The sequence below is a fragment of the Labrus mixtus genome, chromosome 3 (genome assembly GCF_963584025.1).
Source record: "Labrus mixtus chromosome 3, fLabMix1.1, whole genome shotgun sequence".
Classification (NCBI taxonomy): domain Eukaryota; kingdom Metazoa; phylum Chordata; class Actinopteri; order Labriformes; family Labridae; genus Labrus; species Labrus mixtus.
Genome location: NC_083614.1, coordinates 5,025,658 through 5,050,909, shown reverse-complemented (window position 1 = coordinate 5,050,909; position 25,252 = coordinate 5,025,658). Strand labels below are relative to the sequence as shown.

General features: G+C 42.1%; 1 protein-coding gene across 1 annotated transcript; it reads left to right on the top strand.

Moving 5' to 3' along the window:
- Positions 1-508: 508 nt before the first annotated feature.
- On the top strand, positions 509-24,938 carry pdgfra (platelet-derived growth factor receptor, alpha polypeptide). Its single transcript, XM_061029015.1, has 29 exons — positions 509-691; positions 2,882-2,957; positions 3,044-3,319; positions 4,368-4,628; positions 5,491-5,630; positions 6,451-6,613; positions 7,455-7,647; positions 8,259-8,374; positions 9,010-9,306; positions 9,389-9,655; positions 10,384-10,514; positions 10,613-10,781; positions 10,882-11,071; positions 11,178-11,293; positions 11,396-11,522; positions 12,753-12,949; positions 13,466-13,560; positions 14,299-14,431; positions 14,729-14,833; positions 15,723-15,833; positions 16,194-16,347; positions 17,810-17,961; positions 18,240-18,355; positions 19,586-19,708; positions 20,108-20,219; positions 20,317-20,416; positions 20,581-20,686; positions 22,132-22,367; positions 23,668-24,938. Exons 2-29 carry the CDS (start codon positions 2,900-2,902, stop codon positions 23,813-23,815), a joined length of 4,392 nt encoding a protein of 1,463 aa, XP_060884998.1. The 5' UTR covers positions 509-691; positions 2,882-2,899; the 3' UTR covers positions 23,816-24,938.
- The last annotated feature ends 314 nt before the right edge of the window (positions 24,939-25,252 follow it).

The window sequence follows — 25,252 nt, the reverse complement described above, 5'->3', positions numbered from 1 at the left end:
ATGGTGGTGTTGGAGCGCCCTCTATGAGTTACGCTCTGCCTGGCTGTTGCATGTGTCCATTCACTGAGTGCATCCTGCAGAAAAGCATTTATAATGGCACATAAAGGTATTTGAGCTGAGCTGCTAACATTAAAACACAATGGGAAAATTAGCACCTGTGCGATATAAGACATTGTAACATCATCACATACAACACAAGTTCTTCTAAACACCGACAAAACTTCTCCAGTCCTCCAAAAAGTTCTCAGATCCGAATAGAAATAAAACAACAATCCGAATTCATGCCCTCGTTTCGGCGGGATAAGCGTCCAAGAAGAGACTCTTACTTTGAAAAAGGGGTCCAACTCTGGAAGGGAGAGGGGAAGGGGGGGTCATTTCCTGAGAGTTATTTACTTTGAGCCAGATGATTTTTCGGAGGGAGGGGGGTTCAGAGGAGGAGGCGGAGGGCAGCAGCAGCAGGAGGAGGAGGAGGAGGGTGGACTGTAACATTGAATCAGTTACAGGTCGCTTGGTTGGAGCGCAGTTGTGAGGACGGTCGCGGACGCGGACAGAGGGTCGCACATATGCTCTCACAGCGCCGCAGCTCTGAGGATTACAGCCGCAGCAAAGGACCCTCACTGCGCCTTTTGGAGCCAACAATTCACTGTGGATATACTTACACCAAAGGAATATAAAGAGGGGATTAGGAAAGGTAATTGAACGGTTGTTGAAGTCCACATTTTTGTGAGTCCTTGAAAAAGTTTTTGGTGTTTTTTTATTTGGTTAATTGAAGGGAATCTAAAACACAAATCATTCTCTAAAGGTCTACAATGAGTTTAATTGCCGGTTTGATTAGTTTATCCAATTAAAAAGTTGAGGTAAGTTTCAGAGAAGTTTCTTTAAAAGTCGCATTCGCTTTATAAGGGATTGCTCGACTACCCTGCAAGTTGGTTGCAAACTTCTGCGTCTTGAAATGCATCATATTTTTTAACGATGAGATTTCTTGCTCCTCGTGCACCATATGGTGTCACCGCTGGACGCCGCGCGGGGAGATGTCGCTGACTCTGCTGGATAAGAGGCGCTCAGGTTCGTCCTCACAGCTGGAGGTGTCACCCCGAAGACTGAAGGCTGCATTGAGTGGCTGCCTGCCACTTAATGGGAAACACATTGGAAAGTGTACATCTCATTGTTTCCTACGTCTGGTCGCGGAATGTGAGGAATTAAAATGGAAAATCTGCACCGGAGGCGCAGGAATGAAAGTCCGTTTGATGGATTCAGGAGGGGGAAAGAGGAGCTGAGTGTTTTTTGGAGCAACGACGCATTCTTCATTAACCACCGACCCACTGGGTCACCAGGGGGACTCTGTACAGGATTACTAACTATGGAGGAAAAATCACTCAAATAAGAAGACTTTAAGATGTTATTTTTGTCAGTAACTTTTTGGATTCACTTTTAAAAACGCTTTTCATGGATTCGACCTTTTTGGCTGGGAGATGAGTTGAACCACTTCACTATCCGTGCAGGGCAGAGAGTTGAGACAAGCCTTATCAGCTGTTGCTCAAATGTTTGCAGCCCTGCAGAGCGATGATGCATTTGTTATCTGCCACATTTGTCGAGTCTCGGTGTGAGAAGAGCCGGACATGCAGGCGGGCCGAGCGCGCTCCAGGCTCACTTTAGATTTACGCGCAGCGGCTGCAGGACCCGGGCCAAACGGAGACAAAAAATCTCTATTGGAGATGTTTGAGTCGAGGCGTATACACAAACACGTCAAAGCAGATTATGCATTTTGTCAGCTTATTCCCACGCAGTTGTGTAGTTTAGTGCGGAGTGGGTGCTCTAATTATAGAGTTAAACAAACCCAGGTTGCCCAGGGATCATTTAGGCCGTCTCGGATGAGCCACAGGAAGCGATGCAGGGGCCAAAAGTTTTATTGTTTGAGGAAACTGCATGAAAGATGGATGTGGAATATCCATAGCACGCTAGAAACAGGAAAATACTTCAGGTCAAAGTAGTAAACAATGAAAAGAGGAATATCTGCTGCTGGAGTGATTATTTTAATGATGGTGTTAGAACAACTCAAGTTTATGGAGGAAAAGAAGCGTGTTTTTTTTTATTTCATTAAAACGACTCTGAGTGGCCCCTGATACAAACCCAGATCCAGAGAGACCAGGGGTCTGCAGAGCTCCGTGACTAAACTAAACCTGACAGGACGAACTGTGACGAGTCTGGACTGAACTTCAAAATGTCTTAATTAGGCGTCCTATAGAGCCTTTTGTCATCATTGTTTTTGAATTGAGCAAGAAAAATTACTGCTTTTGTTATGTAGTTTTAATATGTAGTTATTTTTATTCTTATAAATTATTGTTTCTTCAAAGCAGTTAAAAAAGAGAAGAAAATGTTACAATCAGACAAAAGAAAAACTTGAAATGCGAGAGATGGAGACGATGAGATCCGCGGAGGTTTTTAGTGAGCTCAAAGTGTGGACTGTGTCGCCCTCTACTGGCCGTCTTTATGTTCACATCATGTGAATACTTTTTAACACTTCGGAATTTACAGTCCTGTTATCTTGACCCTCATTCTACAATGAATAATTCATGTAATCCTGTGATGAATCGCCCTTTTTCTGCTTGTTGGAGGAGAGACCACACGTGTTGCCTTCAGGTTCCCTCTGTAAATCTGTGTGAGGATTATTTAAGCAAGAGGAGACAGTTTGACTGCACAAACTGTAGTTTGGGCTGGAGACGAGATTAAGAAGCCAATAAGAAATGGATTTATTGATCAAATCATTCTCTTATCAAACTGGATAAATTGCAGAGACAGTGGATTTATATCAAGGAAAGGACAAAAAAAATCAAAGTGTTTGCTTTAGTTGTTGACTAAATTCACTTTTCTGTCTTTACAGGACAGAACATCCATCATCATGGATGGAGTAAAGGTGTATGTCGTCCTTGTGGGAATCCTGGTGGGGCTGGTTTCAGGTAATTTTTGCAGTAGAGCATAATGGTCAGGTGTTACTCCTCATTATCTGTCAGTTGGTGTAATGTTTCTAAAAACTTATTTTCAGTGACCTGTGGACTGTTACCACCGACCATCGTGTCCAATCAAGACGAGTTCATCCTGCAGCCAAACTCTGTGTTCAACATCAGCTGTACTGGGAAGAGGAATGTGGTTTGGGCTGAACCCCTACCCCAAAACACCTTTGTTTACCCGGGTTATTACACAGCCACACTCTTCATTTACAACGCCACCGTGGAAAACACAGGCTACTACATGTGCGCCTATCAGAGCCAGGAGGGAGAACCTGAAGACAACGAGGCGGGGATATACGTCTTTGTTCCAGGTGAATAGGATTTGTACACAAGGCCGTGCAGTCATGGATTTACTTTATTAGGACATTTGAAGAAGCTTTTGGTGGATAAGTAGCCAAGTTGCCCAGTATGTATACCATTTATTACTTAAAACAACGATCACGCTGCCATGTTAGAGCAAGAAATATGTCAAGAAAGTGGAATATATAACCTGTTTTTAAATTACCATCAAATCATTAGCTAAACCTGAATAATACATTTTGACTGTTTCTCTGCTAATGACATAAACAAAACAGGAAGTGTTCAAACTACAAACAATAGATCCACTTTGTGCTTGCATCAATTCTTGGTAAGCTTGTAGATACTTAAACCAAGAATTTGTATCAGCTTTATCTATCCTATGGGCTCAATCTGCCCACCCCTTATAGACAGAGGTGATAGATGTCGTCAGCAGCCACAGGATGAGATAATGAAAACCAATATAGAACAAGTAGTGCTGGCATTGTTTAACACCAGGCTGCAAGCTTAACACATCAATTCATCTTTTGGTCAGTAAAATGTAAAAAAAAAAAAAAAACATGTGGAAAAAGCTCATTAAAATGTCAGAAAATGTCAAAGTAAAGTCTTTAAATATGTCCAGCTAACAGAAGACCTTAAGACTCTTCAGCAAGTATCTTACATGACAAAGAAAAGCAACAAATTAAGAACCATCAATAGTTTGACTTTTCTGCCATTAAGGCCTTGATTACTTTTCTTTCAATTGACAAAATGTTCCACTGAAAATACATTTCCGTTCTAAGCACGATTAAAGGAATACAAAACAGAGAAGTAACAGAGTTAAATAAGTAACACAGCACCATCTTAAGTGATTATACATAGACCGCAGCAGAAAACATCTGAGTCTAAACAGGAGGATGTGTAGAGTTGTTTATGAATTCAACTTAACATTTAAAAGGAGAAAAACTTATTTAAAAAGTTTCAAAACATCCCTTTAAAGAAGTGTCATAAAAACAGAGTCATCACTGCACTAGATGTGGGAAACATATCCAATGGGTCATCATGGTGCTTTCCCTCCCTCAGATCTGCAGGCTCCATTTGTCCCCGAGTCACCTGAGAACCGCGTCGTCCCCATGGACGATCCTGGAGTCCTCATCTCCTGTCGAGTGTCCGACCCGAACACTCTCGTCGTCCTGAGGAGCGTCCCCGACGGGGAGGAGATGCAGGCTTACTACGACAGCAAGATGGGATTCTTTGGCAGCCTGATGCCTGGACAGTACCACTGTGAAACCAGCGTGAACGGAGAGACAGTCACATCTGTGATTTATACCGTGGAGCTGGAGGGTGAGTCAGGATGAACATGAAACCAGAGACCATGCTAGCTTAGATTTTATTCTCAGGATTTATTTGATTGAAGAATAATGAATTTATCTGGATCATCACCCTATATCCCTTTTTTAAATGTAAAAAACCTTTAGAAAGCAGGAGTCAATTAAGTCAGTTAATTTCAAGTATGTCTCTTCAAAAACAAAAATTCAGCTCTTTTAAAATCAGCTTTTAGTGGAACAATATAAATATTATTGGCAATCTCCAGAAAAGAGCTTGTAACAGGAGAACTGTCATTTTATAATTCAGGTAAAGGGACTTGTTTGAAATGAAAAACTGACTGTTTAATATTGAGCTTATACACATCCTGTTCTGTTTCAGCTCTTCAGTAAAATAAGGAAATTTGGTTATTCAGCGAGTCATCTTTAAGTAGCACCTACGCAGCAATGCTCAATGTAATAACTATGAAATTCACAACAAAGATTTAGAATCCTGTCGAGTATATGTTCGTAAAACTTTGTGAGAGGAGGTGAGTTTTGAACCTGTGGTGTCCCTGGAATCACAAAAACTTGATAGCATAGATCCAGTACAGAGTTAAACAGGTATTGATCAGATACATATTTTAAATCTGCACATCAGGAAAACACTCCCCGTGTGTGTTTATGGTGAGAGGGCTGCAGGGTGATCTCACTGCATGACAGCTGTGATATGATGTCATTATCACACGGGGGGATGACTTAATAAGTGTGTGTGAGGAAGTAATGACAACATACTGAGCCACCACTCTGCGATAGATGAGCTCATGGGTAATCAAACTGTCACTGTCTCTGGACCTGTGAGATGATGGTGCTGATATCTCCTCTCTGGTGGTCCCCCGCAGCCCCCGCAGAGATGGAAGACTTTAGCGTGGAGGTAAAAGCCAGCGAGGAGACGGTGAGAGCCGGACAGTCCTTCAACATCACTTGTGTCGCTCCAGCAGGACCGGGCTTTCAGCAGCAGTGGCTCCATCCGAAAAAACAGGCAAGAAGGAATCCTTTTTTTTATTTAAATTTAGTGTCCTCTTTGGTTTCCTCCTTAATCTGCTTCTTTCCCTCTTTCCTTCAACCTCCCTGTCATATTTCCATGTCATTTCCTCCCCGGCAGAAATGAGCCTTAAATTAGTGAGTAATGGTTTTTGGAGCAACCAGCAGCAAGTGGAATATAGCTCTAAAGACGGCCCTTAGTGGTTACAAAGTATGTGTTAGAGAAACAGGACTGGATGTTGTGTCTTCATTATGAGGACATGAGCCAGAATGCTCCTGCTGCAGTTAAAGATGAGGAAGTTAAAGTTCAGGACAAATGGCTGGAGGGGAGCAGGCTGTTCAAAAGAAGAAGAAGAAAGAGGGATGGTAAATCCTTTGACCTTGCTGACCTCAGACATGTAGGACAGATGCTGTCTGCACAGGACAGCCACATAAACATTTAATGCTTTTGAAGTGTTGGCTGCAGGGATCAGAACAATTTACATTTGTTTACATTCATTTTCAGTCCTTAATCTATGCAGCATGTTGTCCGTTTTTTTTCTAAATATTTTTCCAGGAAAGTTCAGGGCAGAAACACAGACATTTTTGACTCCTGGTTTTGGTCTCAGGTGCAATTACAGACTTTTAAAAAGGCTCTGTGGTCCTGATTTATCTTCTGTGGGTCCAGCAAGTGTTTTAAACATTATTTAATTTTTTATTTTTTGTGTGTGTTTTAAACATTAGCCTTCAGCAACACAGCACACACATTCTTATATGTTGTACCTGTAAAATAGGAAAAAAAAATCTTACCACCAAGATTTCCTTTTCTCATCCCACAGGCTGTAGATGCAGTTCAGATGAAACACACTCTGCCTGACCGGGTCATCTACAAACTCAGTGTCCCACAAGCCACCTCTCAGGACAGCGGCACCTATGAGTGCTCCGTCACCAGCGAGATCTGCGGAGAGGTCAGAGTCGGCAGCGTGGCTGTCACTGTCATTGGTAAGTCTTTATCTGCTTGGAAAATGATTTCTGGATTACTTTTAATGAATTGTTATATCTGTCACGTTTAAGGGATAAGCTTATAGGTAGAGGACCAAGGTGCAGTCAGCAAAATTATTTATTTGAACAAAAGACAAAAACAGAGAACTGACCTCACAAAGTCCATAAAAAGTTCAACTTAAAAAAAATCCAAATGCAGGAGAGTAAAAAAATCACTGGAAGTGGGATCAGGAAAGTAAGAGAACTAACTGAAAACAAGAAGGAAGGTACACAGAAACTAAATACACAGGAGCTAATCATCCACGGGTCTTAGAAACAACACACAGGTGAAAATACTGTGGAGGGAAAACACACAAATGGAGGATGTAAAACTAGACAAGAGCAAAGGACTACAAAATTAAACAGGAAGCACAACTCAAACTCAGAGTTATGACAGAAAAACCAAGACTCCAGCTCAAGACTTTCATCAATATCGAGGAAACATGCTCGGACCATTCATTCATACCCACTAGGGGTATGCTCTAAGCTCCTTATACTCACTTACCCTAAATTCAATAATCTCTTCCTCATTTTGGTACATTTGTGCTGCTCTCATATTCATTATGTGCATGAAGCGCTTTGGTTGGTGTGTTAAAGTCATTTTCCACCATCCGTCTGTAAAGCTTCACCTCTGCTTTCAACATCAGCTGCTGTGTTTTATGGGATGACTCTAGCAGATGTTGTGTCAGGCCTTCATTTTACCTCAGCCCTCTCTGTTTCTCTTCATTCATCTCAATCTTCTTGTTTACCTGTTTTAAATCCACAACAACCTGCTCATTCATTGCTTCTTCTCTGTTTTCAGAAGACAACTCCTTTGTGGCTCTGGATCACAGCGGGATTTTTGAGATAGAGTTTGTCAGCCTTTTGGAAGAGACAGAGTTCACCATCCTAATTACCGCATACCCGGCTCCTAAAGTTATGTGGATGAAAGACGGGAAAGCCATCCCAGAGAGCTACTACGTCCTGACCAAAACCAGCCACATTGAAGGGAATCGGTGAGAATAAGACTTTGATTCTTCAAAATATACCTTTTCTCAGTTTTACTTCTGACATTTATGAAGTTTCAACACATGTTTTTTTTAACTGCTTTTACTTGCCAAGAGTTTGATGAGAAGGAAATGTCTGTTTGGAGCCAGGAGATGTTAGCTTAGCTTAGCTTAGCTTGGAAGCAAGAGGAAATAGCTAGCTTGTCCAAAGGTAACAATATCTGACTTCCAGGTCCTTTAAAGCTCAAAAATTAACAGGCTACATCTCACTTATTGAATCTGTGCAAAAACCAAAGTGTTAAAAAAACAATCATGAGCAGGACAAATTCTTGTCTGGAAGTGCTAACTTCCTGGAGAAAAAGCCTGGCTCAAAACTCCCTGCAAAACTGCAATGTGACATTTTAAACCTTTCTGACTAAAGAAAGATACCACTGAGCTTAATATATATATACATATAGTAGAGGTTTATTTTCATTCCTTAAAAAAGGTTTGGATTAACTGTTGCCCCAGGTCCTAGACTACATGCTAATCTAGGCTAATCGCCTGCTCGCTCCAGTTTAACATTGACACAACAGGCAAAGAATAAACCGTCTTGTCTTTTTTATATTTTCTTCTCACAGGTATCAAAGCATTCTGACGTTACGGCAGCCGCTTGTAAAAGATGACGGGAATTACACAATCACAGCTGTCAGCGGCTCTCGCACCACCCAGTTCTCCTTTAACCTCAAAGTCAAAGGTAAGATGGATGGATGGATGGATGGATGGATAGATGGATGTGATGGATGTGATGGATGGATGGATGGATGGATGGATGGATGGATCTAAGGATGGATGGATGGATGGATGGATATGATGGATGTGATGGATGGATGGATGGATGGATGTGATGGATGGATGGATGGATGGATGGATGTGATGGATGGATGGATGGATGGATGGATGGATGGATGTGATGGATGGATGGATGGATGGATGGATGGATGGATGTGATGGATGGATGGATGGATGGATGGATGGATGGATGTGATGGATGGATGTGATGGATGGATGTGTTGTGATGTGATGGATGGATGTGATGGATGTGATGGATGGATGTGATGGATGGATGTGTTGTGATGTGATGGATGGATGTGTTGTGATGTGATGGATGGATGTGATGGATGGATGTGATGGATGGATGTGATGGATGGATGTGTTGTGATGTGATGGATGGATGGATGGATGTGATGGATGTGATGGATGGATGTGTTGTGATGTGATGGATGGATGGATGGATGGATGTGATGGATGGATGTGATGGATGGATGTGATGGATGGATATGTTGTGATGTGATGTGGGTGACTGATCTTGTTGATGTCTCTCTCTTCCAGCCCCCACCTCGGCCATGTTCCCCCCGTCCTCAGCTCCCGTGCTGCTGCCTCAGGTGGAGGAGCTGGTGGTGCCCCTCCACGCTCCGTTCACCCTGACCTGTCGGGGGGAGGCAAAGCTGGCCTGGGAGACTCCTCTGGAAGTCCCACAGAAAACCCAAGAGGACAACAGCGGCCTGTTTGTCACCACCATCACCGTGGACAATGCCACCGCCATGCACACGGGCTACTACATCTGTTTCTACAGCAGGAACGACACGGACGCCGGAGAGGACAGCAGCATCTACATATATGTGCCAGGTAAGAGCAGACAGCAGCTTTGTGATTTTAATTATTTGACTTTATTATCCGGTCTAAGAGACTAAATTTTACTTCTGTTCAGATCCCGACGTCCCCTTTGTGCCGTCCCCGGTGCCTTTTGGAAACCATGTCCTCTCCGACCATGAGGAGATGGAGATCCAGTGTCGAGTGTCTGATCCCAGTGCTAATGTGACCCTGGTTAACGTTGACACACTGGAGCCTGTGCACAGTGTTTATGACAGCAAAAGGGGCGCCCTCGGAGTGTTCACAGCTGGAACCTACGTCTGCAAGGCCCTCATAAACGGAGAGGTGCACTACAGCGGGGAATACATCGTCCACGGCTGGACAGGTGTGTGTGTGTAAATCTGTATCAGTCGAGTCGTGATGCCACAATTTTAAACTTAAAGGCTTTATATGTGATTTTTTGATCCAGTAGATGTCGCCCTTGAGCACCAGCATGAAACCAAAACAACTCGTGCTGCATTGTTGTGTTAGCATGCTAATGCTAGCGATCTTTATTATGCTCGTATCTTCACACTGCATGTAAATTTACCTGAAATGAGTGTGATCTAGAAACACAGTTAAGCAGTGAGTACAGTATGTTATTCTTCTTTTCTCTAGTCCCTCAATTAAACAACTTTTATACACGAGGGGAGGAGTCAGCCGGCCGTCCTGGCGATGTAAACAAAGTGAAGATAGGACTCTGAAAACTCTGAAAGCATCACAGACAGTGGGACTCGGGTGTTACACCCATTGTAGACAGTCATGACTCACAGAGTTATTTTCAGAGGATATACTTGATTTATATTATATTTAAGTGTGAAAAATCACATATAAAGCTTTTAAATACAAAATTAGTAAAATTCAAGCGATGGACATAAACGGTCTGTCAAAGAATAGATTTGTAATGGCACTTCAGTAAAGGGAATGTTTATTCCAGGAAATAAATGTAATAATACAAACAATGGATTTAGATTGCAACTAAACAGCAAATAAATTTCCTCTCGCACTTCTGCAGCAGCCCTCACAGAGCACTCATGCAGGAATTTTGAACTTTCATAATTGCTGTTTTTGTAGGTGGTGCAGAGCTGCATGTGGAGCTGACAGCCAAACGCACCGCTCTGCTCGTGGGAGACATGCTCACAATCACCTGTGTTGCTCGGGGGTCCGAGATTCTGGAAGACCACTGGAAATATCCCGGAAAACTGGTGAGGGAGCAAGTCATCTTCTGCAGCACAAAACACAAATGACGCAGGGTTTGTTTGAAGCAAAAAAAAAAAAGCCTGATGTTTCTTTTTGTTTGCAGTCTAACCGTGCAGTTAAAACCGTGCATGAGAACAAGAGGGACCAGGAGATCCTTTACACACTCACCATCCCTCAAGCCTCAACCAAAGACAGCGGCATCTACTCGTGCTCCATCACTGATATCATCAGTAATGAGAGCCAGACAAAGCAGCTAGCTATTCAGGTGTATGGTAAGAAAGCTGTATTTCATTTAATAGCATATGTAGCATTTATTTGAATCTCTTTATTTGAGCGATTGCTGATTTCCGTCTTTCTTCTCTTTCCTATCAGCTGGTGAGTTCCTGTCCATCCGACCAGAGTTCAGAGAGTATGAATCTGCCGAGCTGGACGAGGTTCGAGAGTTCAGGGCTTTGATCAGCGCCTTCCCCAACGCTCAGGTCACCTGGCTCAAAGACGGCGTCCCGCTCAGCGACGTGACGGCAGAGATCACCACCAGCCTGCGGCAGCTCAGTGAGACCAGGTGAGGTCTGCAGCAGAGCTAATGACAAGCTAAAAGGCTAATGTTCCCACACATTAGTCTGACCTGTGATTATGGCTGTTAACTCGTGTGTCGTCTGTTTGTGCAGCTACGCGAGTGTTCTCACCCTGATCCGCGCCAAGGAGGAGGACAGCGGGAACTACACCATGCAGGTGGAGAATGGAGACCAGAGGAGCAGTGTGGGGTTGATGCTGGAGGTCAAAGGTCAGCGAGAGGAATGCCTCAAGCCCATCATTATCTTTAATCCTCACTTTACTGTCTGTCTGTTTCTCACATGTTTACACACTTTCCTTCACTACGTCACAGTGCCTGCAGTCATTGTCGACCTGATGGACATCCACCACGGCTCCGCCTCAGGACAGTCTGTGGTGTGTATCACCAGAGGGCAGCCCACTCCTGTGGTGGAGTGGTTCATCTGCAAGAACATCAAACAGTAAGTTCAGTCTGCTCGGTTAACAGCCGTCAGTACTGCACACTTACCATCATATTTAAACTTCCTCATCAAACTGGTACAACAGTCATTATCTGACTTGTTTAGGAGATGCTCCAAGCTGTCAGTGCAAACACTTAATATACTTCTTTAAATGTTTGTGCTGCACATTTGGAATATTAAAAAACACAACACATCACTCGTTTTCTTGTTGGTCAATTTAAAGCCATGATTACAAACAGTGGTGGTTCTAGACCACTTTTACTGAGGGGGCCAAACTGGGGCCAGTTGTTTTGTCAGAGGGGAACATTAAACCCAGGTGAAAAATAGACAAAGATGATCGCTTAAAAAAAAATATATATATATTATTCCAAATAATAGCACTCATCATTAAATACCATGATTTATATTTGTTTCAGTAACAGAATTTATATCTAGATTGTGAGTCTGGTTGTTGAGTCAAATACTAGTGGGGTTCTTCCTTTTGGAGGGGTGGCCACAGGGGGGGCCAAGCTCAGTGTTACAGGGACACTGGCCCCTGTTGGCCCCTGTCTAGAACCACCCATGATTACAAACCACTGCACTCTTTAATGCAACTGTTTGTAACCACTCATCTGCTTTCTCTGTATGTTTGCTTTCTTTCTACTTTCTCTTCCCTTTTAACTTTGGTTCAAAATGTTCATTTAGCAGTAATTAAATTAGTTGTTGCCCTCAACTCATAATATTTAGACGCTGGCAATTTTGCCCTGATGTCACACTCAAGGGGAGAAGCTCAAATGCTCTTTTAATTTCATATTCTTCAAAGGTTTGTAATTCTTTTTAAACACTGAAAAACACTGGTAGCTGTGAATGTTAATTAAAAGTATTCAGATCTCCTGGTTGAGGCAGAGTGATTGAAGTCCCAGTGATGTTGTTCTCAGGTATCGTCACTCATGTGATGCCTCTTGTCCAATCAGATTGCCTGATCAGAACAGACTGTCATCGATTAATCCTTTGATCAATCATAAAGTAGTGAATGGTAATGATGTGTCGTTAACCACACAGCAGTATGAAATTCTAAAAGCACTTCATTTTCTGGCTCTTAGCGTGAGGTCATACAGTAGTAAAACAGTGTGTGTGTGCGACTAAGGTCAGTGATTCCTCGAGATTTGAATAAAGGTGAAATTACTCAATGAATAAAAAATCAGAAATGTAAAATAATAATAATGATTTTTCTTCCTTTTCCCCCCTTAGTTGCGCCAACGACACGTCTTCCTGGGTGCCCCTTCCTGCCAACTCCACGGAGATCACCGTGGACTCCCACATGGACGAGGAAGATAACCTGGAGAGTCAGGTCATGTTCGGTCACCTGGAGAAAACGCTGGCTGTGCGCTGCCTGGCCAGGAACGAGATGGCGGCCGTGAGCAGGGAGGTCAAACTGGTGTCCAACGGTACGAGAGTGTTCCCTCTCTCTTTTCTTAGATCTTCACTTAACGTTGAGTGTTGTTTAACACTTAGTTTTCCTCTACTTCCATTTCTGACGCTGGGAGTGTGACTGTGTTAGTGACCGTATGTTGTGATGTCAGTGTAGCAGCAGCTGTCACACAATGACTTCTCATTGAAACAGCTGAAGGGGAGGGGCTTATTATTCTGACAGCTATTTCAGGGAAGCAAGAGATCGTTAGGCCATTTGTTTGTTTTTTACTGATGAGCTTTACACCCCCATCCTCCCCCACTCCCCCTAACCCCCCCCACCCCCACTCTCTCTCTCATGTTATCTTCCCAGCATACCTTCTGGTCCCACTTATCTGCCCCCCCTATGGATTTAACCGTCTTTCAGCTCTCTCACACAGTATTTCTTATAATGCAACACATGGAGCGTATTTCACATCATTTTTCATGAACACACACACACACACATGTTGACTCGTGTGATCATTGACACTGGCTCTCATCCCCCTGCACAGGCCCCCACCCCGAGCTGACCGTAGCCGCTGCTGTGCTGGTGCTGCTCGTCATTGTCATCATCTCACTCATTGTGTTGGTTATTATTTGGAAACAGGTAATGCTGCATTCATTGTTCATTCACACATTATTCACTCACTCAGCTGTGCTTTCTGTTTCTAACGTGTTTGTACTTTTTGGGAAAATCATTTTTCAGATGCAACTTTATCCTTTTAAAACTAATCCTAAAAGTAATGTGGGGGAAAAAAAAGTGGAGAAAAGTAAATAGCCTTCAGTTAATTAGCTGTTCTCTGTCAAAGATGCTAATTACATGGACAAAAGATGTTCAAATAACTAGCTTCTAGGACAGGCTCTTGCGTTGCTAACACTTTGATAGTTGCTCAGCTTGTATATTTTGTATATTTTTGTATAAGTGAATTAAGGCTTTTTACTTTTTGTCAAAGAAGAGTGTCGTCATTTATCACTTCCAATTAAACTTAAAAGCCCTAGTCCTTTCTCCCAAAACATATCTTTTAAGATGAAAACAAAAGCTGTAAAATGAATTATATTTATGGTTTTATGAAGCAAATTTAAATCCTGATTTTCAAATGTGCACTACAGTATACTTTGAATTCTTCTCTGACTGGTTAAAGGCTTGTCCTTTCAAATGTGATGTTATTGTGGGTATCACACCAAATAAAAAAACTCAACTAGACTCATAAATTCAACAAAACATGTGAGCAGACTTTGTAAATAATCCTCTAAATAATATTGCAATCCTTCTGCAAAATACTTATTTAAGACCTGGTACAAGTCCAATGAATTAATGCATTTCCTAATATCTTTTGTCCTGCAGAAACCCCGCTATGAGATCCGCTGGAGGGTCATAGAGTCTGTGAGTCCAGACGGTCACGAGTACATCTATGTGGATCCCATGCAGCTTCCCTATGACTCCAGATGGGAGTTCCCCCGCGACAGACTCGTCCTCGGTGAGCTGCGAGTGATAACCAGTGTGATAAAGCTGTTAGTCCTGTGTCTCCCTGCAGAGATGTTCTGCTGCTCAGGATGTCTCACTCTGTCTTTGAAGTGAGGCCGTTAGGAGATAATCTGCTGCTGGCAGTGGGGGAGTTTGTAGCTTTGGGTTTGGTTTGAGTCAGTGATCAAGAGGATATTCAGACACTGAGGGAGTCACAGATGAGGAATCAGAGGCGTTCAGAGTGCATGGATGTGTTTGTGTTGTTCTTTGTTGATAATCGATCTTCTGTCTCTGTGTCTCTTTGTCTCAGGTCGTATCCTGGGCTCCGGAGCTTTTGGGAAGGTTGTGGAGGGCACCGCTTATGGACTGAGCCGCTCCCAACCGGTGATGAAGGTGGCAGTGAAGATGCTGAAACGTGAGTTTAACAGACTACAGGGGGACAGCAATTAAAAGACCTTAAGGTCGGGTCGCTGGTGGCGCAGTGGTTAGAGTGTGCGCCCCATGTATGGAGGCTATAGTCTTCCAAGCGGGCCGCCCAGGTTCAAATCCAGCCTGTGGCTCCTTTCCCGCATGTCTTTCCCTGATTTCCGACTCTATCCACTGTCCTATCGCTCCGTTAAAGGAACAAAAAGCCCGCCCCCCCCCCCCCCCCCCTAAGGTCATCAAGCCATCATCTCTGTTATTAATCTGCTGCTGTAACTAATGAATACATTGACATATTTTATTCTAATTTTGCACGCAGTATGAAGTTGACTGTGATGACTGAGGGGTAATTCTGGTACCTTGAGACCCTGAGCGTCAAACTGCTGCAATGTGCATGAATATGATGCTAATGTTTATTGATTTAAAAGTCAAATCTGAATGCATACACAGGATACATACTTATGTAGAGTCTGTGTTACTTACACTTTCAACAATATCATTATCTAAGATAAGTGCATGCCCATTAACCTGCTTAGAAATCAGATACAATGTGGCAGTACTTCCATTCAGTTTAAATCTTCCTTTCATGGTTTTCTGTACTGCCATTAAAACAAATGTAAAACAGGGAAGCAAATAGCTAATCGCAATTACTTTTATAGAGCTGAATTTAAAATTGGAGGGGAAGAAAGTGGGTAGCTGATAGAAGTATATCCCCTGATTTAATCCTACTGGTGCTGAACTTTTCACCTGTGATAAAAAACAAAGATGATAATAATAAAGACCCAGTTTACCAACAACAGATTGATTGATAAATGAGATCTTGGCTGATTTTGTTGGCTTGTCAGACAGTTTGATATTCACGCTGTTGTACCTTGTTGCAGCCACAGCACGCTCCAGTGAGAAACAGGCCCTGATGTCTGAGCTGAAGATCATGACTCACCTTGGACCACATCTCAACATCGTCAACCTGCTGGGAGCGTGCACCAAGTCAGGTAAAAACACAATCACAGTCACAGGCAAAAATCCCACTGATTCAGATTAGCATCGCTGTTTTGCTCTTGCAAATTCAGGAAGGTACACACATTAGCTCCCACTTTTTTTGCTGCCAAAAATGTGCTCACACAATCACACACTCGTGCAGATTTGGCGTTTGCGCACATTTTCATGTCTAACGGTCAGCTCTGCAGACTGTCTCGGCTCGTGGTGGGTGTGGTATTTTAACAGGCTTTTTATGGGAAAGTGCAGGCTTGCCCTCCTGACTGTGCTTTTAGTCTTTACGAGCTCTCTGATAAGATTAGCCTGCAGACTGACGCCGATGCATAACTTTTTATCTGCTGTGTGTTCTCTTCCAGGCCCCATCTACATAATCACAGAGTACTGCTTCTACGGAGACCTGGTCAACTATCTGCACAAGAACCGGGAGAACTTCCTTAGCCTGACCCCGGAGAAGAGCAAGAAAGAGCTCGACATCTTTGGTATCAACCCTGCAGATGAGAGCAGCAGGAGGTACAACATGTTTCTGAGCTTTTGCAAAGTTTTTTTTTTCATTTAATTCAGTCACTCATAATGTTGCAAACATTTTAAGAAAAGCACTCCCATTCCCCCTTTGCCACTCCCAAATGCTGCAGCCATGGTCACAACAATAACACAACCATTTGTGCAGCTGTCTCATATTCCCCTCATCCCTAATCGGTAACTCTACCGCTGTTTTCTCCCTGGCTGAGGAGATTGTCTGGCGTCTTCACCAAATCAAATCTCACTCTGAAGTGGTTTCAGCTTCCAGCCTAATTTCATTCTGCGTGAGGTACCTGTTAATTCTGTCCGCCCAGACGTTCATGGTGAGACAGCTCTCTCTCTCTCTCTCTCTGAGGCTGCTGCGTGGTGATGGATGACTCATAGTGACCACACCTCGAACTGACCATAACATGATTTAATCCTGGCGACCATGTTTCCCTCGACCACGTCTTCCTCTAAAGCAGCGAGAGGGAGGGAGACGATTTAACACCACAGCTTCCTGGCAGCAGTTTTGTTTTTAAATTTTGCCCACGTAGCCCAAAAACGTTTTTTAAATAAAAACAATTTAACCATAGGACTCTGACTTTCCCAAAATATGAAGATATTTTATTCTAACATTGCTACATCGATTAAAATAACAAGATGCAAAAGGTATTTGAGTTGTTATACCTAGAGCGATCACTAGTATAGCCATATTTACCTATCATGGATCATTTCAGTGTGTATCTCTTTTCCCCACTTTAGAAGATGAATTTCAGAGACACCAAGAATCCTTTTGTCTATTTTATTTATGTTTTGCAAGGATACAAACTAGCTGAAGGTTTGAGATAAAAACCAAGGTGGAAATTGCTCCTAAAACAAATCAATACATTTTACAAGCGATCCAAATTATAGGAGAATTATTTCCTTTAGATTTTACATCTGAAATGTTCATTATTTTATTTAAACATGTCTTGTACACAAAGATACTATTTCCCTTTAAAGAAGTTCAAAGGCCTGCTGAATTTGGCGTTTTCTGATCATTTTCCTGTAGTGGTCAGTTTGACTTTTTCTGGTGTTTTACAATTTAACATTGAAATATACATCTTTAATCTTGACGTTAATTCTTACCCTTTACGATGATACTGCAGATCGTCATATATTTGTATGAACAGTCAGAATGATTGCTACAGCTATTCTAGCATTTATAGATTTTTGGTAGTTTGAGACACAACATTTGAAAAACACACGTTTGGATTTTTTTTACACATTTGAAATACATTTAAAATCATCGTTGTTAGACTAGCAGTTCAACGCTGCTCGCTGCCTTCATATTGCAAAAACAAGGACATAAACGACAGGTGATCAATACATTAAAGTTATACAAAACCAAAAGAAGTGAAAAGGTTCACAAATGAGGATACGGCCTCACCCCTCACAGCGTCCCTCACATTTTCTTTCTTTGTCTTTGCAGTTATGTGATCCTGTCGTTTGAGAGCAAAGGAGACTACATGGACATGAAGCAGGCTGACAACACTCAGTACGTCCCCATGCTGGAGATGAGCAACTCCTCGAAGTACACAGACATCCAGTCGTCCGAGTACGACCACCCCCCCTCTATGAAAGGTACACAGAGTTCACCCTTTCTCTTAGTTATTGGTGTGTGTTTGGCTTTAGTGTATGGTGTGTTTGAGCCAGTGTTGGTGGGGTCCACCCTCGTCAGAGTTTAGCACTGGTACAACCCTGTCATTACATGGAGAGGATAATTGTAGCACATGTATAATAATGCCCGGTTTCTTCCCTGCCATTAGTAAAAGCCAGGTTTATGCAGCCATAAACTATATTTACAAAAACATGATCACTGCGTCCTCATGTGTACATTTTCTGTGTGTTTTCCAAACCAGAGGGAGAGATGGATGACCTAATGTCAGAGGACATGAACGAGGGCCTGTCCACCACCGACCTGCTCAGCTTTACCTACCAGGTGGCCAAAGGGATGGAGTTCCTGGCCTCCAAAAATGTAAGCTGTGGCGCCCTCTTCACTGCTGATTGGCTCTCTGTCTGAAGAGCTGCAGTTTTACTTACAGGGCAGTTTATGAGCAGATCTCAGCCTGGCTGGGTCCTGTTCTCGTCTTGCATCTAACTCATGAACTATATCAGTGGAGGTAGCCAACTTTACCTCATCCATTAGCTTTTAAAGCCCCCGTTTTAAAGATTTGGCTTTTTTATCTTTTTTTGTCCTTACCATATTGTTTTGATGGGATCAAGAGTGACCATAACAAGTTTGATTTGATTTGTAGTTTTAAGACTTGACAAGTGCTAGATGAATAAGTTATTTTTTACCTGAACCATACATGTGGTTATGTCTCTGTCCTGACTGACAGGACGCCACGTACCATCATTTACTTAATGAACATAATGCTATATTTAAGAAGACTTGAAACTAGAGATTGAGACCATAAACTCATGTGAAATGTTAACTGAGGGAATAAATGGACTGAGAAGTTGGCTGATCCCTCATACAGTAGATGTCTGTACAATAAGACTCATATTTCCAACAAGTTGAATTCAAATGGACTTTGACAAGAAAGTGTCCCAATATTTGATTAAAAAAAAAAAAAAAAAAAAGTTTTACAGTGTGAATGAAGTGTGTTGTTGATCAGTTCACTCTTGGGTCATTTCTCTCCCAGTCCCTGAGCCAGGCTAAGACAAAATTCAGTCCACAGAGGGATGATGAATATGCTGAGCTGCTGGGGTTTGCAGACCACACAGTTCCTTCTTCCCACTGGTTCTGTATTTTGCACGGTATCCTGTATAAAGACATCAGTGCAGTCCAAAGAGGAGGTCTGAGATCAGCACTTTTTGTGATAAGCGGTCCTGTGAAGGCTGCTGAGCCCACTCAGGAGACAAGGCCAAGCAGCTGAATATAGGAGCAGCAACGCCAAGGCTAGAATTAGCAGGCAGGGACACACTGCAGCCAGAGGCTTCATAGTTATTATCCCTAAATATCCAGTGGTCACAGCCATCCCTCCAACTGGCATGTTTACACAAAGACCAGCGCTTCATAAAGCAAAATGAAACAGAATTAAAATGAACCTCGGGGCTGAGATGAACTACGAGCAGAAATAGATGCCGAAGCTGAAGCCATGGGAGTGAAATGTGTTGGTTTAGAACTGAGAATTAAAAAATGTTCATTGCACTGAGCTGCTGATCACCTTTCCTGCCTCTCTCTCTCTCTGTGTGTCTGCAGTGTGTGCACCGGGACCTCGCTGCAAGAAACGTCCTCCTCTCTCAGGGGAAGATAGTGAAGATCTGTGACTTTGGACTGGCCCGAGACATCATGCACGACAACAACTACGTCTCCAAAGGGAGTGTAAGTCTTGATTTATGTCCAATTAAATGTTGTTTTTTTCAGAATCAGAATCAGAATCGGGGTTTATTGCCAAGTACATTTACACATACAAGGAATTTGACTTGGTGTATTGGTGCTAAACAATTAACAAGGAAATAAAGCAGAACTAGCAACAACTTAAATAATACAGTATAAGAAGCTATTACAATATATAAAATAGAATTTAAAAATGTAAACTATAAAAAATAAAAAAAACACAAAATGTACAAAAGGTGCAATGTAGGAGCTGTGCAGTGGACTATGAGAAAAAAATGAGAAAAAAAACAACAATATATATATATTTTTTTTTTTATAATTTTACAATATTTTATCATGTTTTTGTATGTATGACTGAATGTGTCCTCTCTTATCATCACACAGACTTTCCTGCCCGTGAAGTGGATGGCACCTGAGAGTATTTTTGACAACATGTACACCTCTCTCAGTGATGTTTGGTCCTACGGTATCCTACTTTGGGAGATATTCTCTTTAGGTGAGTCCCCTGCAAACACCTATCATGGAAAAGGTAAATACATGAGAGTGGAGTTCAGTACAGTAAAAACTCATGAGACTCTTGTTTGTGTGTGCAGGCGGGACCCCGTACCCCGGGATGGTCGTGGATTCAAGCTTCTACAACAAGATCAAGAGTGGATACAGGATGTCTAAACCAGAGCAAGCTCCTCATGACGTGTACGTGATCGTTCACATGTTTGTGTGTTCAGATTAGGAATGTGTTTGGCTGTAAACTCAGAAACTCTGAGTCTCTGACAAAGGTTGTAGAAAATGTTTGTGTGTTTCAGGACAGGGCGTACACTTCTCGATGGTAATAATGCCTTTCTTTCTGCCTTTTTTAGGTATGAGATGATGATGAAGTGCTGGAACAGTGAGCCGGAGAAGAGGCCGACCTTCCTGGGTCTGAGTGAGACGGTAGCGTCTCTGCTGCCCTCCAGCTACAGGAGGGTGAGTCTCAATGTGACCGCTCATCTCCACAGACCTCTCTGGATTCTTAACTCTTACTTTCTTATTACCCACCCTTCACTTCTAACCCCACAGTGGTACGACACCTTTTAGGGCTGGTTTCACAAAGACAGCTTGACTGCAGCTTATATATATTTTAAAAAAAAGAGAGAGTCAAATATCAGATCTTAAAAGATTAATTTCTGTTGCACAGAGCATTTTCTCAGAACAGGACTACAGTTCAATAAATGCTGGGTTAAATTTGAACTTTTACAGTAAGAAAAGGGCTAGCAGAATTACAGCATCAAACTGCTAAGCTCCACGTGCTCAGATAGAAAGTCTATGCTTTTGCAAGAATTTAACAGTTATAAGCTGTTCACATACAGCGACAATAAGGAAATGAAACATGATGTTGAAAAATTGCAGCAAAAGTTAACTGTTAGGAAAGTTAGAAAGACAATAATACAGGATACAAAACCAGACATATTCAAAGCAGATTAATCCTCACACTCTCCACGGGAAGAAGTAAAAAAAATAAAATACAAAAGAGTATCAGTCACCAAGTGTTTGTGGGAAAGATGGAAAAGTAAGCAAAGTATGTGTGTTACCATGGCAACATTGGTCATAAGACTGAGTTAGTCTGGGGATAAGGTGTCTAATATGTTGGGCTTGAAGTAAAAATGTTTTTTATCTTCATGGATTGGTTGATTTTACATTGGACATATTCCCCAACAAATGAAAAGCCTGGTCTCAAATTAGTATTTCATATTTTTGTGAAATCAGTCCTTGTTCTTCCTTTATTTTGCATTTTTATGGCTGGTAATTTTTTTTTAGCAGTAATCAAGATGTCCTCTCATATCTAAAAGCCTGTACTTTTTGCCAGGTTAAAAATAATTTTACTGCACTCTTAAAGTGGCAAAGTTATCATTTCAAAGCCCTTCCACTTCCTCTGAGGCTGCATTAGGAGTGTGTCTGCACACTGTCTGTAAAACTCAAACTCAGGAGTGATTAGAGTGCAGAAGCAGCAGCTGGCTGTCAGAGCGGCCCGGCCTCAGTCTGGGTAATGACGCAGCCTCACTTCTCGCCTCCACCACCCCGACCTTAATTACCCCATTAAAGCCGGTGGCACACATGGCACATCAAAAACAGCCTCACCTCTGCCTTCTTCACCGAAGGTTTAAGGGCCGGGGGCAGAGGAGGAACCCACTCTTGTTTTAGCACCTCGGGCGTGTGTGATTTTCAGTTTGGAATTGCACCATCCAGCTGGCAACACAACCAGTGATCACACTCTTCACCACAGTCCTCCTGCAGCTTCATAACACTGTGTTTACTCTGAGCAAACACTGCTACTCTGCTAGCATCTGTGCAGAGAACACAAATGCTGGTATGCAGTTTTCTCTTGTATTTTTTTGCTATCTAACAAGTCTAATGTGTCCGTGTGTCTGCAGCATTATGAAAGGGTGAACCACGACTTCCTGAAGAGCGACCACCCCGCTGTGACCCGAGTCTGCATGGAGAACGACGACGCATACATCGGCATCACCTACAAGAACCAGGGCAAGCTGAAGGACCGGGAGAGCGGCTTTGACGAGCAGCGGCTGAGCTCTGACAGCGGCTACATCATCCCCCTCCCAGACCTGGACCCCTTATCTGACGATGAATATGGAAAGAGGAACAGACACGGGTAAATGGAACTAAATATTAACCTTTACCCCTATTCATGAAGGATGTTTGATACAAACACCAGAACTGAAAATGCCTCCTGTACATATTTTAGCCTCAAAAAGTAACTAAATATATTTGTTTTATGGGTAATAAATCTTTCTTTCCATTACAAAAAAATCTGAATTTACAATTTGTAAGAACAAGAAGTGATTTCAGCTGATTTATTACTTTACCACAAAAAACAACCACAGTTTTGTTTCATTAGACAGTCTAAGGTTAGTGACAGCTTCACTGAACATTAAGATTCACTTTAAAAGTTGTTGTTTCTCAGGACACAGCAATTGCAGAAACGTTGTGAGTGGAGCTGCCTCTTTAGGAGTAGTATCAAGACTACATTTTAGCTTCATATTCCTTCAGTGTTCAGGGTTCATTAGGTTTTTAACTCGAGCTGAAGGTTTGCTCCTCTTCAAAATAAACTAAACTGGTTTTAAAGAAACTTAAAAACACTGATAAAGCACTTTTAGTTTCATAATTTGAGTTGCTCCAAATGCAGCACTACCAGAGGGGCTGCAAGCTGAGCTGCAGCTAACTACAGTCGAGTTGTGTTCTTGGTACAGAGTCGTTTCAAAGTTTGGATTCTGTGGCACTGGTAGCCTGGTGGCTAGTGTGTGCACCCCACGTTCAAAGGCTCACTTCTTTGAAAGTGGGCAGCCCGGGTTCAAATCCGGCCTGTGACTCCTTTCCCGCATGTCATTCACCATTCTCTCTCTCTCTTCGATTTCTGACTCTATCCACTCTTCTGTCTTTCAAATAAAGTGATTAAAGCAAAAAAATGAACCTTTAAAAAAAAAAGGATTACCCCGATATCGCTCCTGAAGTTTTAAACCTTTCATAAACTAATCTAGCTATCTCCTTTTCTTTTTGATAATAAAAACGTATATAAAACTTGATAAAGTCCTTTCATATTATCTTGAAAAAAGTCCTTCTCTCTCCAAAGTAAAAAAATCTTCATAGAGTTATTTCTTCCTTTTTGTTGTTGTATTAATGTTCTGAATAAAACTCAGACTGGAGTGAAAAAAGTTCTGTAGTTATTATTCTCTTTTTGTGTCAGTAAATGTTTGACAAAGAGGTTTAACCTGAGCCAGCCCTTAAAATGATAGAAATCATAAAACAGCTCTTGATGTCTGCTTTTAGTTAATTCAGCCGTCTGATACAACATGTTAAAGGAAAGAGTGATATAAGAACATCTCTCCGTCTCTATAGTATCTTTGATTCAGTGCAGACGTCATTATTAATCTGTCTACTTCTCGTCCCTGCAGCTCTCAGACGTCTGAGGAGAGCGCAATCGAGACCGGCTCCAGCACCTCCACTTTTGCAAAGCGTGAAGGCGAGACTCTTGAGGACATCACACTGCTGGACGAGATGTGTCTGGACTGTAGTGACCTGGCGGAAGACAGCTTCCTGTGACGTCTGCCCCCCCCTGCCTATAGAGCACACAGAACAAAGACACAGGGACGCAAGGACTCAGGAGACTAAGACTTGTAAATCTACCAAAGACTCTGCCTGCCTTGCCCCTCCTCAGAACAAAAACCACTTCTTCACTGTGTGGACAGGTCTGTGGTAAAGTGCACGGTACACCCTACACCTCCTGGACACTGCCCCCTGCTGGGCTGGAGGACGAAAAACGACACATAAAGGACTCAGAACCATCGAGCCTGGACCGACGAAAATGGTTTTCGTAAAGCTTTATTCTATCGGGCATTCTTTTAACAGCAATATAAGCAAGAAGGGACGGCTTCAACATGTTGGTCAGAAGCTCCAAACAAACACCTGCAGGATCTTTCATAAGATATTTAACCACTACAGTAAAAAAAAAATGAATCCAATACTAGCAACAGCATTGACAGGAAGACTCACCTGCTGCGAGAGAAGTGCCCTGACGCTGGTACAATCAGAAGCAATAAGCACAACATCTGGACTGTGTGCATTCCTGATGTGTACGACCGTATCATGTTTTCAAATGACTTAATACGTGCAGTTATCAAATTTATTTTTTTACTTCATCCTTATGTAAACATGTATTATTTGTGAATAGATGTCGAGCATAGCTGTTTGAATGGTTATGAGAGTTGCATGCATCTCCGCAGTGTCTCACTTTTAGCTCAAACACAACGTGATGTCCTCAAAGTCGTCCCTGTTTAAGACTCAAGTCGTATTTGCCAAATGAAGCATGATTGTATTGTAAATAGCTCCAGAGTTGTTTTATAAGAGGATTATTGGGATAACAGTATTTTTATAAAAGCACATTTGAAGCGCCTGCGCCCTCCTTTGACCAAGTGTAGCTGATACTTTTGGATGAATCCATCACAAGTAAATTTGTAAATTTGAAAAATTTGAAAACATGTGCCGCCATAAAATACAGCACATTGTCTTTGGCAATATTAGTGGATGAGAAACAATCAGATTTTGTGAGGGTTTGGATGTCCGACATGTAAAGTTTTAATATTTGGCACCTATGAACGCAGCATCCTTCACACTGTGGTGCGTTTATGAGCTTAAAATCAAAATATGAAATAAACAAGGTCCCTACTCTAAAGTGATTTAGTTTGCTCTGCATAAACAGCAACAAATTTGTACAACCTCAAACAGTAAATCAAGTAAAAACTGAGTCAAACATTGTGATTTAATTCAAAGTTTTTGACCATAAAGTCAACGTTTGCTTTGGACCTCAATGCTTCAGCGTCACTTTGCGAGTTGAATTGAAAGATTTAACAAGTTTTTCCAACTTCTACAAACTTTAAGGAGCGAGGGGCACTTTTTTTTTGTTTTCAATTATTCCAACACCAGGTGAATGCAGAGTTAGCCACATCAGAACATTTGTGAAAAAGAAAGGGATAAAAGAGA